At 44.8% G+C, this 19,875-nt stretch overlaps 1 protein-coding gene across 1 annotated transcript in view; it reads right to left on the reverse strand.

Moving 5' to 3' along the window:
* The window catches only part of LOC119448636 (peroxidase-like), a 123,749-nt gene that overhangs the window by 46,236 nt on the left and 57,638 nt on the right, over window positions 1–19,875 (reverse strand). The window contains 1 exon segment of the mRNA XM_049665645.1: window positions 1,580–1,768. Within this exon segment, the coding sequence (XP_049521602.1) occupies window positions 1,580–1,768 (189 nt within the window).

The raw sequence follows: 19,875 nt of genomic DNA on the forward strand, positions 1-19,875 counted from the left end.
GGCTGGACCGTCGGTTTCGGCCGAACGCGCTTCACGTAGGCGGCTTATATCACGTAAATGGAGAAAGTGGCCTTTGACGTTTCTTTATTTAATCGAAGTTAGCTACCCTGTATCGCTTCCCGTACCCACACTGTGAATCACGCGAGTTAAACTCCGAATGACATTTGCAAAATATACCGGAGCCAGCTGACAAAACACATTTTGCTTCAGCGCACGCGCTGCCACAAAATGGTTGGTCATCGCTGCACATGCATCTTTGTATGCAATGTAAGCGCCAGCTGCATTGAATGATACGGCTCGTGTGGCAATTTTCGGCTAACGAATGCTAATGATGCGTCTCTAGTGGTTAATTGATCCCTCAGAGTGGTTTTAAACCATGCTCTCTGTCAAACATTACCAACTCATGAAGACGCAAACAGCAACGTGACACAAACCAGACGAGCACCTTCAATTCTTGACCTTTCTTGAAGTTAGCCGTTTCGTAATATCTCACAGTGCGGTTCTAAGTCAATGTGACTGAATTCTTCCTCATCGTGCTGGGAACCCTCAGTGAAGAACTAAACATTGCTGTAAAGGTGACGTGAGCAAGGAGCAAATGTCCCCAATTTGACGAAAGTTTGGCAGCTATTGCCCAACAGCAAAATATGCGAAAGCAAGGCACTGGGTGTTTGAGTACATGGCACCAACTCTCTTCTTGGCGGATGACTTTCATGCTCTAGGCATGACTGTAGAAGACTGTACTTAGAAACAGAAGCATTATCTATTTCCAATGGCGTGAATTCACTAGCCATTTTCCCAACTTTGATAAAAGGCAGCGAGCTCGCTACGTGGCAAACGCAAAATTAGCCCGGCGAACTTTTGATGCACTCTATTAGAATACTGTTGTTCACTTCTTAAATAATGCTATGTGCTCTGATGTCAATTCACATTAATATACTATAGCACTCAGAAAAACTGATAAATACTCCTACATTATTGTGTGGTAACTGTCGGTAAAGTGAGAGATAGTTCGCAATAAATTGGTAGCCTTCTTCACCGTAAAAGCCTTCACAAAACCAGCATTGCACAACTGTGGAACAACATAATAAGCACACACTTAACGTGCACCTAAATCGAAAACACCCGTGTACTTAGATTTAGGTGCACGTTAAAGAACCCCAGGTGGTCTAAATTTCCGGAGGCGTGCCTCATAATCAGATCGTGGTTTTGGCACGTAAAACCCCATAATTTAATTTTTTAACACTTTACGGGACGTAGGCGCTGCTGTATCGGCGTTTCTCCGAGTCTTGGGTGTACCCGCTGTTTATTCACATTGTTTTACTCAGACTAGAATTAGGGCCAGCGAACGCGCTTGGCCGAAAGTGAATAGGAAAAGGCCATGCTTATTTTTCTGCCACTTTTCCGTCTAATTGTGATGAGGCCGATCTATACTTGATATTCCTTTACCGGCACAACAGTCACGAGGTCCTTCAACAAAACCCACGCATTGCATAGCATTGCTGTCTTGAACACTTGAAGAACTTTCAAAATATGCAAGAATAAAAGGGGTAAGGAGCGACGAGCAACCGGAGCTACTCACGTCTTGAAAGCTTCGAAAAAATCCTTAAACTGGACCGCCGGCGTCCGTCCGACGCCGTGCACGTAGTGCCTGTGTAGTAGAAGTGCGCAGTCTGATGACGTCAACGTCACATGGCCGCCGATGAAATTCCCGTCACCACCAAACACGTCGATGCCAGCAGCTTCGTGTGGACACCGGAGCAAGAGAAATCTGTCAGAAAGAAATACAAGGATCTCGTGAATACATATTCCTTAAGGAGCATAATGATGGGAAACAACATTGGACATTGTCGAGAATGCCAGGTTGAGACCACACAGTTGCGTTGAAACAGAGGCATATATATATATATATATATATATATATATATATATATATATATATGACAACAGCCAGAAGAATGATAAATTTGCTGTTGCTTAAACCAGTGCAGTTACACCAAAGGAGTTGCACTACACAATGAGCAAGGCGCCTTTGAAAAGCGCAGAAAAAAAAAAAAGAGCTCACCCGAGAGTCCTAACAGTCCTAACATTTCACTTACACGAGAGTTCAGTCTTAAAATTTCACTTAGCCTCCGATTTTAGCTGAGCGGCGACTGCTGAGCAGGAAAAGCTGACTGACGGCGTGTTACCGGAAATGTTCACTATGGTTACGGTAAGTATACATACAAATAAAAAGTCACGAACGACCCAGGTACTCCGGCTGAAATAGAAGTTTTAGGAGCATGTTCAAGCACGTGGGGGCGGTGGATTTGTTTCGCTTTTTCCCACCTGTGTTTCGCTAACGTGTATTGAAATGTCAATAGGCGGGAATTTCCGACGAGCACAGAATGCGAGAAGTAACCAAGCCCACTCTCCGGTGCTGTTCAAGAAAACACAGCTGCTAAACAGCAGCGTTGTATGATTAGCATCTAAATTACTAAAAGCTAGGGTCACTTTCACGCTAGTGCAATTAAGTGCAATGCTAGTGCGTTGAAATGCAATTAAGGCTTATAAACGCCGCTGGGAACGCAGCACCTCATGACCCTGTCACCAATGCCCGTAATGACCACCGAGACCACTGTTCATATAGTAAGCGCAAACGCCTGCATGTAACAAAATCTCTCAGGAGAGGCGGTACGACCGCAGTGACTACGAGGTTATAACGAAGGGGCTGCTGCTAAATCATCAAAATATGGTTGTACAGAACACGCTAAAGAATGCATGGAGATTTATTTCTTCGTGTTTGTACATTGCAATCGTTTATTGCACGAGATGTGCTACTAGACACGTTGTACGGGCTCGGCGGCAACCTCAATAATGTCGCTGATGTGTTTCTCACTCTAATGAATGCATGGTGCCAGACCATTAGGCCAGTACGCGACCCGAAGACACAAAGCCCGCAGCGACTCATACCTTACAAGTCGTTAACCCTTAAAGCATTTCTTCGTTCCAGGCGTTGTAGTCGCAACTAATGACACGGCAGTGGTGTCCATAATGATAAACATGTCATCCAGATCCCGGGTATACGTATGCTGATTTCGCGTGCAATCTACGCGTGAATGCTTATTTGGGCTGTCTGAAAATACTTTTTGTGCACTACAGATAATCTGCATGTAGGTGATGATCTATAGCCATCTATTTAAATTAATGTTCCACTGCGTTTTGAAGCCTTTCCGACTGCATTGCTATTTTACTCGTCTTTGACCTCGTGTGGATGGCTATGCATTTGTTGGTCGCCGTTTACTCAAAACAATAGTGTGCCGTTGCGTTTCAGGTGCGTTCTGTATTCTGTTAAGCTCCACAAAGGATTTGACAATGGCATCCAAATCGTTGTTTCAGACATGGCAGGCCGAAGCTTTTAAGGAATGTGAAGTGACCGCATCTTGTAGCTCCAGTATGTTCCGCGTCATGCACGATTTGCTTATTCAAATACTTTTTTCTCAGTTTTCCCTGTGGCCCTGTTTTTATACATCAGACCCGCTCTTGATTAACAGGCGTACAAGAGGATGTGACGTTATAAGCTAGCTTGTTCATATCACGTTAGGAGCAAAGAGCACAAACCAACTCGGATAAAGCTTGCATGGGTCGTGGCTTTGTAGTGAGTCAGTGATGCATGATCTTCCGCGTACAGCACACACAAGAACGCCTGCTGTGCAGGTGTTGGGCTGCTGAGCAGGTGTTGGGCTTCTGAGCACGAGGTCACGGGATCGAATCCCGGCCACGGCGGCCTCATTTCGATGGGGGTGAATTGCGAAAACACCCGTGTACTTAGATTTAGGTGCACGTTAAAGAACCCCAGGTGGTCGAAATTTCCGGAGTCCCCCACTACGGCATGCCTCATAATCAGATCGGGGTTTTGGCACGTAGAACGCCATAATTTATTTAATTAAATTATGGGGGCGCTGCACAGCACGCTGTTTTTTTACGTATGCCATTCTTTCTTTGTGGCTACTCTTTGTGTGCGCTATACATAGAAGAAATTGGACAAGTCGAATAAGGGTACAACCTAGGCGCGGTCCATCAACTGTCTTCGTTTACTACGTCACGGAGTGAGTAAGAAAGGCGCACGTGATTTTGCCGGCGAACACAAAAAGAAAGAATAAGAAAACGAAGCGATTGAATCAGATTAAGAGGAACCGCGAATCCCCAAAGTAAGTAAGCGTCACTGCATCACACAGACAATCATCATCAAGGAGAATTTGTATTCATCGTCTTGTCTGCGTCTTTTGTCCCTATGTTCGTCCCTTCTGTAGGATTACTATCCGCTCTGAGACGTAAGAATATAAAATCACAATTTGCGTGTGTTTCACATCATCGTCCTGGATAAATACTTTTTATCTCTTCACTCACAATTCATCAGGTGCCCTTGGTCAATTGGTTGGTTGGAAACATACTAGTCCACTCCACGTAATGAAATTTCTAAGCAGAAGTACAAATATTGGTTGGCCCATCCTCATAATTTCAAATAGCCGATTTCAAATTTTCTAGTGACGTCAAATTTTCTAGGACATGTATTGAAAATTTTCAATTTTCAATTGATGCTCCAGGTTTTCATGCAAACGAGCGAAATCTTCATTTGAAAGTAGATGTGCAAGTTATTGATTAGCCTAAGACATTACAATAATGGAAGAAACACAAACACTTTTTCACAGTAGTTGACGGTATACATTGCAAGATGGAAAGCAGCACGTCAGATATTTCGTAATGTGTTGAGGTAACGCTTTTGAAAGAAGCGTGCCTGATATTTTTTTATGCGCAGTAGCTTGACAACGTCTTCGTTCTTTTTTTGTTTTTTTAGAAAGCACAGCTGGTATTTACGAAAAGCCCATAAGCTACAATTGTTTGTAAGAGAAAATGTCAGCCGATGCTTATGAGGGGCATATTATTTGCGAGGGCGACCAGCCAATCGCAAAAAAATGAGCCCTTACGAACAAAAGATTCGAGAATTCGACCCCAGTTCACTTCAATTCGGCTCCTTTTATGCATTTTGTTCGTACTCTTTCTTTTTGCCTGTCGTCACTGACCAGAATAATGAAATGACTATATAGTGGCGTGTTCATATGCAGGCATCATGACTCAAGGGGTAACATTCCAAGTCGCCGAAAAAAGAAAAAGAAAATCTAGCAAATATAAAATATCTCTTTTTCCCATGCATGGCTGTTTTCGAGAAGCAAAACCACTCATTAAGGCTCGAAATTTTCACGCAGTCGAAACGTTTTGGCGAAGAAAAGCCAGTACGTAGTAATTTCGATCCCTGTGTCACCCGCTTTCTTCTCGCGTCGATATGCGGAAATTTTAGACGAGCGCTAAACGACATAACAAAGAAAGACCACACATGGGCGCAGCATGGCCTCCATGGCCTCATTTTATATCCTGATCTCAAGTTGGGTGAAATAAGAAAAAAAAAGATAATTCAGAAAAATGGGCTAAGTAGTAGTTTCGTCACATCTCTGGGTTCGACAGCTTCTCGGAAGAACTTTAAAAAAGAATTAAATCGTAAAATATGTTAGTTTTAGCTTTTGATCAAGTTTGGGAAATGTCAAGGCTTAAGTTATAGTTTCGTTCTTGAGATGAAAAGTGTTGCTTGTCAGAGGTCATCCGTCGTCCTCCTATAGCTTTATTTTGGTGCCAATTGACCTATCACGTGGTGTCTTCATTACGGCTAACCTGCGCAAGATAATCGTGGTGCTCTGCTTACCGCATGCTCATCAACTGCTGACGTTTAAATGTCGGCTATATGTTTGAGTGATGTGTTGAACACTCTTCAGATTGCGTCATTGAACAAGCTCTTCCGTTTTCCTAAGTGCTTAGAAAATAAGGTCGCTGCAGGCGTCGAGAAGCTGTCAAGTTTTTTGACGCCTGCATTAAAAGTAATTTCTTGGGCTGTAATTTCGCTTCTAGAAGTGCAGGCTTATCAACTTAGGAAAATGCGTTTGTGTAGTAGGCCTGAAACCACTGAGGCACGTATCGACGCATGGTGACAAATTTCTATACCACAACCTTCCAGGTCATTAAATGGAAAATGAGACATCCACCCGATCGTGGCTATCGGGTGGATGTCTCATTTTCCACTTAATTACCTCTCCACCTAGCAGGTTACCGCTGAACCATTACATCAAGCCTTCCATGTCGTTGATGGACTGCATTTTGCGCTGCTGCATTCACCTATATTTCTGTTTTCGATGTTGATAAGTGCCTCTCTGCCTTTCCATTTTCACAGGAATGATAAGGAAATCGGAGCGAAGTTAGCCAGACTGGACCCGGTTGGCTACCGTTAAATTAGAAAGGGTGAAATGGGACTGAAAGAGGAGTAGAAGGAGACAAAAAAAAAAACGTTCGGAGCTCACACGCACACACACACTGAAGCGTTTATCGTTCAGTTCGTCACAAGCGGTCACATAGGCTGATGCATATCAGGAATAGCGGTAGCGCTTTTGTAGGTTTGTACATACATGGCAGGCGCACGATGGCACGACCTCGTGTACTTTTTTTATGCAAAAGGACTGACGTGTAATTTTCATAAAGTGGTCCGAAGGTCAAGCCTCCGTTCTTCGCATGATGGGCCGTCACACAATCGGTACTTTAATGTTTCTCCTGTGCCACATGTGCTGCAATTGGCACTATGCGTCATATGTTTTTAGGAACGAATAGACGCTCGTAAAAGAAACGCCTATCTGTATGCAATACAGTAAGATTTTCTCACGTCAAGTAAGACTCGGCAACTCCCAGTTCACATGCAAACGTTACGAAAAGCTGGCTGATGCCACGTGCCCATTCTGATTTGTTCTATCATCGCATAAGGAATTAGGATTCTGCTTTTCAGTGTTGACTTCCTTCACACCAGTAGTTTTCCGGCTGACCTATTAAGCTCTCTCCTGACCCATAGCATCGTAGCTTCTCTTCTAGGCACGCCTAAGATGAATGGTCCGAGAATTTTATGTGAACATAGTACAGAGACAGCAATTATCCGCGGAATTCGCTTACATTAAGGCAGCTTCATCTGGAGTCATTGGGGAGGCGAAATGTCGTTATTTAAAGAGAGAGAACTTCGAGGCCTATGAAGCGATAGAGGAAAGTTCATGGCCTTTTCACTGAAGAATTCTGCTGAAGGTTTTAAAATTGACAGTGGGAGTGGACGAGTCACCTGCCTTTTTCGGGCCGTTTTTTTTTTTTTTTTTTTTTGCAGTGCAGTGAAGTGCAGTGCAGTCTTGAAGCACTTCGTATTGTTAATATTCTTGCTTGGTTGCTACTCTGGCAAGATACTCGTATATTGCATTTGGTGTGCGCAAATATTTAAGATGTGGAATAGGGATTGCAGCCCTACTATTCTTGTTTTCGCATTTGACTCGATAAATTAATATCCAGTATTTTCGAATATCCACGTTTTACTATTGTCAGCAGGTTTGCAAACATAACATGACCATAGAATGGACAGAGGAACTAGTTTGCTGGTGACTGCACCAGGAGCGCCAGAACGGATGCCCCCTGCAAAAATAAAAGAGGTCACAGAAAAACTATAAATAAAAAAGTGCACTGAGTGAAGGAGACCGCCAGAAGAGAGAAGATACGCAAGGGAGTAGCTTTGGTATATTTCGGTAGAACAAATTTAAATTATGTTGGTAAGCGACCTAAAACTACTGTGGGCAATATATTTATGGCGTTGAATACAACGGCTGCATCGACTGCTGAGTACCGATGACTAGAGTCTTGAACACTTGTATAGGCTTCTCTAAGCTCCCACACTGCAGAACCAGGTGTTGACCTGGATTCCGGTGGCAACGAGAATGATGTAAACATGTACTTTACTGAAAATGAATGTAATATGACACTAATGCCAGCCTGGACAAGATGGTTACATGAACTGTGATCAACCGTGAGCGAACAAGTACCGCCCACGGTTACTTGGAGCTTGGAAAGATCCAGGGCCAAATTCACAGCCTTTTTTTTTTAATGCAATTAGCATTATTTGCGTACTTCATCCACTTTCTGGGGCTGCCAATCTGTGTATCTCACAGTATTACACCATCCTGGGTCACAGGGTATATAGTTCATGGTCTAATGCGTAGCGTATCGGGCTGCTGTGCTGAGTGAAGAGGGTTGAAAACCAACCATCCGAACAACTTGGGTCACTGGATAAGTTCTTCAAGGACAAAAATAATACTTTAAAGCTTCTGCGATTGTGGGCGGTCCAAAACCCACGTCATATATACAGGGTGACTTTTTATTTTATTTTTTAGACAACATGTATTATATATATATATATATATATATATATATATATATATATATATATAAAGAGGCTATGGCCGTGAGACCCATGTCTGAGCATACGAGCTCTACCGCGAGGCAGAAATACTTTGCCGTTGCTTAAGTCACTCTGAAAAGACTAAGGAACAAAAATGTGGTAAAGTAACTTTCTTTTATTGTTTACTGGAGGGCAGTTGCTTACATGGAAAACTTCTTAGGGTGTCACAATTAATGCCATTCCAATTTTCTAGATATCCATAAATTTCACGTAATTTCAGATACTCAACATCGAAATTGAAGGCCAAATCCAGGCAGTATCGAGACCGAGCACGCCCCGCTGTGGGTCAAACGGCAATGCCCCGTAAATAAGTGTGGGGAGAAGTTTGAGTGATAGCATGCCGCGGCAAATCCTGACACGACACACAGAGGCACGTGCTTGCCAGGCAAAGCATGCCTTATCAGTAGTAGAGTTTCTGTATATGCTCCCTACGGGAGCAGAGTTGCGCATAGGTCCGCCATCTTGCCCGCCGACGCATTCGTGTTAAGCAGAAAAGCCACTCCTCTTGAATGGCGGACACAGCGTGGCTCAGCTTGTGCTTGCTCCTTCCTTCCGCGAAGGCCAGGTGTCGCAGCGGTTGGCAGCGCACCGTAGCTCCCGACGATGGTGGCGCGGCGGGCGGCAGTGCAGGCCATAGAAACTCTATGGTGCAGGCGCAGCCGTGAAGTTGGCTTTCCCCTCAAAAGGATGCTTTTCGCGCATGTGACCAGATTTGGCGAATAGAGGCGCGAGCGGCGCGTTCAATCAGATGCGCAACTCTGCTCCCCAAGGGGACCATATACAGTAACTCTAATCAGACTGCCCCCAGAAGTTCAGTTTAAATCTTCCTCGCGTTTGTCGTCGCCGGGCGTGCCGGTCTGATGTAAAATCGGGGCCACCTTTCCTGCGCTCCCGTGGCGCTCGGTTTTGATATCGCCTGGATTAACCGTTAAAATTGGATGATAAACATCTCAAATGAGGTGCGATTTTCGAGATCCTTAGAAAATGATGGTGTATTAAAATGTGGCAGCCTTCAAGTTAGCCCTATACAACTGCCCCTAAGGCACTAATAAAAATGCTAATTAATAAATTTTTGTTCATTAGTCTTCTGAAGCTCACGTTATTAGCGGCAAAGTATGTTCACCTCACCTAGGAACTCTTCTGCAAGAACGCCACCTTCGCTGCCCTCATACCCTTCTTATATAAATAAAAACCGTATTGTCACAAATAAAAGGAAAAGAAAAAAAACCCCTCTATTAAGACAATCTTCTCTGAATATAGTACATTGAAACGTGTACTCATCCTTTTTCCAGGGACTGCATTTCACCCGCTAACAACTCAACGTTATCACTGAGCGCAAGACGCGCCTGCATGGTTTGGAACCTAATATAATTCTGTCGTTGATTCTATCTGTTGTGTAGTATGTACTCGCCGAACTTTATGTAATGAGGTTGTATGCGCGACACGAATTGCGTAGTACGTCCTGGAAGGCACGCCTCCACCAACGATTACGCTGGAACATTCGACGAGTTATGTATAAAAGCCGACGCGCTTGATCCGCCTACCAGATTTCGATGGTCGCCAACTGTGCTCGCCGCTGTCGTTGTGTTTCGAGCACCGCTGGCTCTTTTGGACACAAGTTCGCCCAATAAGAAAAGTTAGTTTCATGATCCACAGTTTTGCTACTACGTTCTTCAGCGTCACAACAACGTGACAACATTCACACACAAGCGCCACACGAGGAATTCTTGGCATGCAGTGCCACTAGATGACGCGTTTCGGCAGTGGTGCTACGCAGTATCGGTACATTGCTTCAATGCTAATCACATTAACGTCGCCATCCATCTACACTTTCCCTACAATTTCATTCTCCTTCGCTTTCATTTCCACGGCCCCTGTGCAAAGGAACCGCATCTGCGCTAGCGCGAAAACCTGTTTGAATTTTTACTTGGTTTCGTATCCTTCCCAAGCTTTCAACAAGTCCGTATTACGGTCACAAGCATCAGTCCACCAGTCTTCTGCTATAGGTGCTACGCGCAGCTTCCGCGTGATACTTTCGCAAACGCAACATTGACGCTGACCGCGCAAATTGTTGTCAAGGTCTAACGTTTGCGGATAGTATATGCAACGGCACACTTTCTTGGCATTTCGGTCGAATTGATACCTAGAAGCTTGCGCAAATTGCCGGTTGTGCGGCCTAGCCTCATCCTGTCTCAGTGCTTATTATTTTGTCATTCCTGGATTTCTTCTCTTTCCTCCCCCTTCCTTCAGCATCAAACGCACACACTAGATTCGTGACTTGTTTCTGCGTCCTTCCTCACCACTTCCTATCGCTAAGACCACCAGCGAGAAGCGGTTTTCACTGTATTTTGTACAGCTTTTGTTTTCCCTTTGTTTATGAAGACACAAAGCAAGTATCTACCAAGGCTGCTGGTCAGCTCACTGTCTAGCCCCGCATGTGCAGTTACAGGCGCCGCTGAGCACGACAGCTTCAGTTTCACTTGGCTGATCGAAGTGTGCGAAAATGCGCCGAAAAAAAGAAAGTGCAACAAAGTAGGGACCAAATCACAAAGGCATTATCGAACCCGCCGACACCACTCCCTTCGATCGCATTCCTGCCAAAAAACCTGTTCCGAAACAATGCTGACAATCTTCCGAGTCGCTTGTCTTCGGTGAAGGAGAACGGGCGGAAATGCGGTTATCGGCTTAAACGCAGTTGCGCTAGTATCCCTGTGCAGAAACGCCTGAAAAAGCGTGCGCACGCGCGTTAGCTTATGGTGCCCTCTGTTCAAAGCCACATGTCATGTCGTATAGGTAGCCTATACGTAACTCCTTCATTGGATTAACTGTTTATTATAGAATCGTCTAAATTATCTGCCCGAGGGGCAATTCTTTTTTCAGTAACACATCACATCACCCGTACCGCCTCAGTTCCAAAATAGGTGCCCGTAACAGCAGTAGGTTAAATTTCAGCTGTCCGGATCAGCTGGTCATAGTGGAAATGCATGGCGGAGGAACGGTCTTAACAATATCCGTGTTTGAAAAGCGGATTGGTCCACAATGATTCTCACAAGCAGCTCTGTCTGCACGATCGGGTCAAATGATGGCATGGTTTAGACGTAAGCGCTGAGAAATCACTTTGCCTAGTTTTTCTCTTTTTTTAACATGTTGGAAATGTTGTACTGCTTGACATGCAATGTGTTTGGGCAGAAAGGTTACCTGAGCTTTAAGCTAGCGACTGCCTCATTGCTAAATACATCTTGCTGATGCTTGAAGTTTTTAGCAATCAGTCATTCGCTAGCTGATGCTTGCGAACCAGAACCTTGTCCGGTTAACCTCCCTGCCAAACCCATCCCGTTTATCTCTATCTCTCTGTCTTGCTGATGATTTATGAATGAGTTTTAGTAAAAATTATGCTCAGTTTTATTCAGGGCTCTCGATGAACGAATTGAAGAACCCCTATATACTAACGGTATGATTACGAGTTCTTGAACTATTGGTGCCATACAACATACACCCCCTTTCAGCCGATCTGTCATATATATTGTAAGGAGTACCAAAGCACCGAGGAACTGAGGATCTAATCGATCCGCCGGTGCAGGAGCATCACACGCCCCTTCATGCAAGAAGAACAAACTTATCCGGGTGTAGTCTTCTGTATGTCAAGACATCTGCACGGTTGGAATTGTAACGCTACTTAGGACTTCCCTCTCACCTCAAGCCGGATGATAAAAACACGATGTGAAAAAAAGAAAAAAAAAGAAAAGTCTGCCCTAAATGTTATGCTTAGTGTTCTTGGCAAGGTAGTGGCTAAGAACGTGGACAAGACTGCCTGGCGCACACATGATTGGTTTCATCAGTGATGTATGGTGTGCCTAGGTGGTCGTGAGCATTGTCAACAATTGATTAATTTGATGATTTTGGTAATGTTGGCAACTTTCGTCTCCACTTTCGTCTCCAGCTAACCGTTATTCACGCATTTTATGGCAAGCGAAAGTAAATTATGGTGGCGTTGGTTTGGAAGCCTTTAATTGCGAGCATGTTAATGCATGAAGGGGTGTGTGATGCTCCTGCACCGTATTTGCATTACGGAAAGATTCCACTCAAAAGCTAATAAAATCTATCTCAACTAAGTGACCACACTACGCCTTTTGTTAAAGAAACATTAGAATTTGGAAACAGCTGTCAGCTGCTACTACGTTAGCAGCTTTCAGTAAATATCACGCTGAGTAATCGGATGAGAAGTTACAACAGTGTATGTTGTACTCAGCTTCCCTGATGTGCAAGTGTATTGGAGTCAGCATGCAATGAGTTCTGCATTCTAAAAGGTTCTACGTGTGATAGTTTCTCCTTTACGGTAATAAATTACTGTACAGCATCAGCATTGAGTCTAATTTCAGTTCTTTGTGTTCACTGCAGCGCTTATGCTTTACTGCTACGAGTGATAAAACATGGGTCAGGGTTTCCATAAAAGAACGAGCTTTAATTTGGCTCTGCCGCCATCATAAAGTAAAAAAAAAGTACGCCATTCTGTGGAAAGGTATATCAGTTACATTGAATCAGTGACAACTCCGTAAAATACCACTGGCAGTCGGAATAACTATACTAGTTCCAATACGCCTGGTTCACATGGTTTCAGTCAGGAGACTTCCATCAGTCACAATAAGCCATTATGGCATTGTGCAAATTTGATCTCGATTTCGAACATGCGACGTATGTCGCAGGTGCGGCAACTGGGTCGTCGACCGCTTCGTTAGTGCCATTTTTTTAGTTTTGGAGGACGCTGAATTTTGCGAAACCACAACTGTGTTGTGGACGTGCCACCAATAGCCACGTCAAACACATCATCGTGACCTGCTTGTTTTCTTTTCTTTATTATATAGAGCAGTGAGTTTACATACATAAAAAAAACGTTTCACCGATACAGTTTCTAGTTTGTTTTAGTATGTTTTCAGCGAAGTAGACTGATTAAGCCCGCGCTAACAAATATCCAATTCGCAGTAGGTACTCACAAGTGCAAGCATTGCAGTGGCCGCGATCGGTGTCTGTGAAACAGCAATGCGCAAACCGCATTTATCTAAATCATATGAAATGAAAGGCAATACTTGTTTTGAGGATTCAGGCTTTTATTACAAATGATAGTACTAGCATTCTTCAAGGCCATTCGTTTTTGCGAATCTTCACGTGCGAATCTGTGTCCGGCTATTGTAATTATATTGTCTTGAATTACAATGAGCTCTTTTCCTTTAGAGTAGACAACTCTTTACACTCTGAACACATGTGCGCGTCCATAAAAGCCTCTAACGGCGCTCCACGTCTTCCCAGTGCCATTAGCCAGTGGCGCACCAACGGGGGGGGGATTCGGGGGTTGTAACCCCCCCCCCCCCCTGAGGCCGACTTAACCCCCCCTTTTGTTTAACCCCTTTTCTTTCCTTACGCATTTGAGTGCTGCAACTAAGATATAAGACGCGAAATCGTCTGCACACTCGCAAAAAGCGCATTTTTTTGACAATTTCCCGTGAAGAAATCGAAATTAGTGCGGTTTAGATATATTGGCAAACTGTCAACCCCCCCCCCCCCCCCCCCCTGGCAGAGATCCTGGGTACGCTACTGCCATTAGCTACAGCTTCCTTGGTTCCGCAATCTTACAGAGCACGCTAAGGTCACTCTCGATCTCACATTTCCAAGAAGATCGCGAGCCATTGTTGGCAGGACTCGTCGTTTCACTCCTCTCACCCCTTTTCTGGCGCCACTGCAAGAATCCGTGGTGTCGTTGACAAATAAAATGATGAAGGCTCTTTCACAGCGCTCTGATCATCTGTCCGCAAATTCGCTGGCTGCCATTAAAGGGTACGCTAACACCTTGATACACTTCAAGCGCACATTCCCGCTTCAGAACTGCGTAAGGGCGTGCCTTGGGCGCGTCGGCTTGAGTCACTCCGGGCTACATTACATTGTCAGAGCTGCTCGCCAGACAGTCCACGGATTCAGTTTGTCTCTGACCAGCACGTTTGTCCTTAGCCGAAGGAGCGAAAATTCGATCACCCTTCAGGAACTCAAGAAAGCAGCAATTAGGGTGTGGCGGGGCGCTACGGATTGTGCGACAGCGAAAGCTGGCTCCCAGCAGGCTTGATCCCCGCGGCCTTTCAGGGAGAGCATGCATTACTGTCACTTTTCGCGTGGGCCTTGTCAGTCTCAGGGTCACCAAGGGCCAACAATTCTTGCCCCGCTTTATTCGACTCAACGTGAGATAAAACTTGGTTCCAATCCAGGAACTTCTGAACGTGCTAATAGAACGGGCACGCCCTGTGACAGTTCGCGAGTAAGCCATAAGATAAGAACGCCCTGTGCGGCACCAGCGGGCAATGAGCGCAAAAATGACAATCACGCTGGACAAGCAGAAGAAAAAAAACATGTTCACTGTCACGGCTATCCGGCCAGCTACAGCTGCCTGGCGAACACTGGCAGACATCTTGCTAATGACACGCAAAAAACAAAACGCTGCAACGTTTCAGCTACCCTGCCAGAGGAAGAAATTATTTCGCCAGCGGTACGGCATGGTAAATGGTATTCAGCTCGCGATTGGCGGCCACCCTTCTTTCCGATGGCTTGAGGCGTTGAAGGATGCCGATCGCACCTGCGGTCTGCTCAGTATAGTATTTGTGATGGATATGTGCGAACGGTTGGGACAGCAAGTGGGAACTTGTTTCTCGTTGTTCACACCCATGCTGTGCCTAAAATGAATTCCTATGCCACTGCTAGGATGCCAAAGGACGTAATGGTTGCCTTCAGCAAAGTGCCTTTTTTTGACGACTGCCATATATGCTTCCAATTTCTTTTTGTATTTTCGTGTGCTCTTTTTATTATTATTTAGTGTATGTGTGTATATATTTGTGCATGGAGCACTAAGTGAACTCTCGTGGGAATGTGGGATGGTCTTGCTTTGATACAAGCTGGGCGAATTAGTATCCCAGATGTGAATACGTGTTCTCCACAGTTTCTTTTTTTCTATAGCGCCTCATCATTCGCTTCAGTTGGTCTCCAATTTACTTTTAAGAGTAAACATTGAACGGCCTATACGTGTCGTTTAAATCAACATGCAACTGCTCGAAAGAAGCCGCTGCGCTGGGTATTGGGTGGTAATTCTGCAAAGCCACCCAAGTCTGCTGTGTTTCTTTTTTTTTTAATTAGTCGCCTTTGACCAATACCTCCTATATATGTCATGCAGGAAGTATTGCTTTGACGGATGCCTCATTTCCGCCTTCTCTGGTGGATTCCATGAAAAAGCCTACGTTCATTTCCGAACAAAACCTGACATTCAGTTTGCTATTTAGCAAGTTTCCAGTAATTACCTGCTTCAATTAATTACTTCCGGAAGCACGTTGCCAATGCGGAACTGGAGTCCAGTCACGATGACGTCATTTTCATTTAGCGCGTATCCTAAGTTCACTGGAGTGTAAATTCGGACTACTTGTCTACTCATAATCATCTAATAGCAGCGCGTAACACAAGCGACATGATGCAGAACATCATCACGGATGTGTCTTTCTGTGATGATGTGCGCGGAGTTGAGAAGTGCGGTAACGACGACGAAGACGTGGCAAGAAGAGCGCCGTTTCACAGTGCTGCGAGAAAAAAAAACGACGAAGCAGGCGCGAGGGCACGTGGGAGAGTTGCGGGGCAGTCGAGTTCCTGACCCAAGGCCACTCCAGGCTCCCACCTGGAATAGACACCACGCCCATCTTCTTCCTGTAGCCTGTTGTCGACCATCTTCACAGCAGCGTCGGTCATCGCCGCCTGATGAGTACTATACACCAGCGTCGACTGTCTAAGGATGCTCGGCGTGACTTGGGGAACGCGCTACATTCACAAGCGTGCTGACTGTTTCTTAGTTGCGCTTCCTAGACTTTCTACATGACTTGTCTGCATATAGTGTACTTGCTTCGTCAGCTTTACGCGCGAATTTTTTTCCTTGCATCCGCTAAAATATAGCGTTTGGCTGTTTGTTTGTTTGTTTGTTTGTTTGTTTGTTTGTTTGTTTGTGTACAAATGGTCTCGTTTCTCCCGATGACTGATACGTCATCGCAGTGGCGCACCGACGGGGGGGGGATTCGGGGGTTGTAACCCCCCCCCCCCCCCCTGAGGCCGACTTAACCCCCCCTTTTGTTTAACCCCTTTTCTTTCCTTACGCATTTGAGTACTGCAACTAAGATGTAATACGCGCAATCGTCTGCACACTCGCAAAAAGCGCATTTTTTGACAATTTCCCGTGAATAACTCGAAATTAGTGCTGTTTAGATGGTATTGGCAAACTGTCAAGCCCTCCCCTGGCAGAGATCCTGGGTGCGCTACTGCGTCATCGTTGTATATTCCTTAAGTCGAGTAACGTCGTAACACTCTTCTATGTTAGGTCCCTCCTTTTGTGTGCTGCTAGGAATCGTAAGATTAGCTTCACTTAAAATATATCCACCCGCAAAGTGCGCTACGAAATACATTGCTGCTTCACGTCATGTTTCACGACCATAATATTTTCCCAGCGCAGTGCAAAACAATAAACGTAAGATGATTGTGTTCGGCAAGGAACCGTTCATTCGTCACGGCTGCTTGCATAAGAACGCTTATTTTATCTTAGCAATAATGATCCATATCTCTATGCCATTATACCAATAACGCTATCATAGGTTGCTACAGGATACAGCGCAGTGTTCGCTGCTACTGTATTCCCGAAACCCATGCAATCATGAGTACAATTTACGGAACTTAGTGCATTAATAGATCGAATAACGCCCAAATAGAAAATAGAATACCGTGAGAGAGAGTGAAGGATAAATTAAAGAAAGGGAGCTTAACGAGGGCAGAGCCATGGTTGGACAACCTGCATAAGGCAAAGGAGAGGAAAAGATGAGGAGAGATAAGAAATACCATGCGAACACTTATGCGAAGTATACTCTGGTCAGCCCTGTAGTCGGTATTCTCTTTCGTGACACAACAAAACACCGACGTTAAACGCGCTCAGGGCAAGAAACACTGTATTTTCTGGCCCCATTATCGCAGCACAGTCGTGAGCGGCGCAACGCTAAGCATTGCCGTTCCAGATTGTTGAGTCAAACTGGCACCCATTCTTGACGTCGCCCATGTGAGTCGCCCATGTGAGCGGTGGGCTCCTCTGTGGTCATAAGTACTCGTCAGACCTGCTTTATCTCTTCTTTATTTTAATTAGAAGTCATATAGTGCATACGTTAACCCTCGCCCTTCCCTCATAGAAACAAAGAGAAACAGAAAGATACAAAGCGTAGACGTGTTTATAGCACATCACACTTCCAGAAAAGTTGAGAATTTAGATATCTTCATTCATAAAAGAAACGTATAATCATAGAGTCGTTCATTAAAGAACGTAGAACAACGTCAAGCCAGTTTGTGTAAACTTCATACCATTTCGAAAGTTCCAATATAATGATGTACAAACCGAGCGAAAGTTCGGTGACTATGTGCTGCACCATTTAGGCCGTAGCAAACATTACATCTTCTATCTTGTTTTTCTTCCGCTGTCTCCACCTGGGTGCAATTAACGTCTAAACAATTACATTTAACTTACGAATAAGAAAAGCAGTGCGGAAGCACAAATATTCTGTATGTTGCGTGAACCACGCATTCGTGATTTTGTCTTTTTCTCCCTGCAGCTGCAATTCTCTTCTCTTACATTGTTTGCTAATTCTCTTATTCTTTTACCTCGCAATGCTCACATCCTGGTGGTCTTCATCTGCCAAAACAGCCTGTCACTTTCCCCTTTTCCCACTCGAAAGACTATCTAAAAAAAAAAAAAGAAAAAAAAAAACGTTCAGAGAGTTGGGAGGGAAGTATACTAGTTCCTTTACTTTTTTCCCCCATTCTTTCATGCAGTGAATGCTTTAGATACAATATACCATAGCACACAATCACGCGTTAATCAAAAGTGTGAACTGATCACACTTTCGTCTTACCCCTCGATAGATGAACTGGTATCAGGTCACCTGATCATGTCTCACGCGTGGCAAGGCCTGCCTTCAACAATGACTCATTACTGCGTGGCTGACGGCGTCTTACTTCATGGGTATGCAGCGCTTTGTCGGCGCACCGCACATGTTAACGGTAAACACCAGACTCGATTGAAAGAACAATCGTCTCCGTCGTGATAGAGAAGGGCCGGCGCCGTGCGTTGAAGGCAGGAACGAAAAAAAAAAAAAAGTGTGGGCTTTACACTGTCCTTGGGTAGAGGCCCTCTTAACGTCGTTCAATCGCCCACCTTTTGTGCGATTACATGCGCTCGCTTTCCGCCCACGAGGGATTGCGTGCGAGCAGCTCTGCTCCTGATTGCTGGGGGAGGCGCGTGGCGCGCACTTGCGTCAGCCGTGGTTAGGCTAACACGCGTGACGATGGTTTTCTTTGCAGATTAGCCAGCGCGTGTGCGGCGAATAGTTAACGCCGACTTTGCGCGCTGGCCACCCTCGCTCGGAACGTGTGGCAGAATTCAGTATTATGGGAGGATGTTGGTTAGGGTCACCTTATGTAAGCGTCATTGTTGTTGTATTGTCAGTGCTAAATATATCTGTTAACGTACTGTGGAAAACAAAAGACAAATAAAGGTTTACAAATCTTTGATAAACGATAAAACGATATCTTGGACAGTGCACAGTGGCCCAGTGTAACTATAAAAGAACTTTCGCAGTCTTTGCGAGCGACTCGAGCATTCGTTTTCGAGCATAGCGGATTGATTTGAGGACTATATTCGACCACTCCTGCCCAGGGCCTCTAATTGAGTCTCACCGTTTTGAAAACGAAAACTTTTCAGATTTCTCAGAAGCAAATGTCGTGAATACCATGCACACAGACCGGTGAAGCAGCTACGATGCTGTGTGGCCGTTCCTTTTGCTTTATTAACCAATATTTGATTATTTAAAAATACGAACAATACATCATGGCATATGCTGTAGCCATGCGCAATAAAGAAAGGTTAAAGTTCATTGATGTGAAGGTGCTAAAGTCAACAATCCTGTGCGTGAACGCCTTGGGGTGAGATTACTTTTACGTCATTGCACGGCCCTTAGCTTTTTTTATGTTTTGCATGTTTTTTCTAAGCTTTCCCTACTCACTTACGAAGCAGCTGATCATTTCTGCGGTTGGATTCCTTCGGTTTTCTTTTCTTTTATTGTGTTACTGTGGACACGTTGTATGGGGAATGTGGTAGTGCTGAATAATTAACTCTGTCTTGGGAAAGCCTGCTATAATGTAGCCTGTCTTTTCATCTCTCTGTAGTGGAAAAAAGCTGAGTATATTTTGGTGCGGAAATAGTTCTAACCTTTCATGGGCCGATATAGATGTACCCGACATTAGCTTAAACTAGCGCGAAATGAATACCATGCCAACAAAGACGACTGGACGACTATACTTCTGAGGTACCACCAATAACATGAAAACGTGCACTTCCGCCTTTTTCACGGCCCGACGGCGCATGCGCCCTGCCTTGGCGGATTAGTCGCGAATGGTTTTTTTGGAAGGGTCGCGCGCGCGGCCGTGCG

The sequence above is a fragment of the Dermacentor silvarum genome, chromosome 4 (genome assembly GCF_013339745.2).
Source record: "Dermacentor silvarum isolate Dsil-2018 chromosome 4, BIME_Dsil_1.4, whole genome shotgun sequence".
Classification (NCBI taxonomy): domain Eukaryota; kingdom Metazoa; phylum Arthropoda; class Arachnida; order Ixodida; family Ixodidae; genus Dermacentor; species Dermacentor silvarum.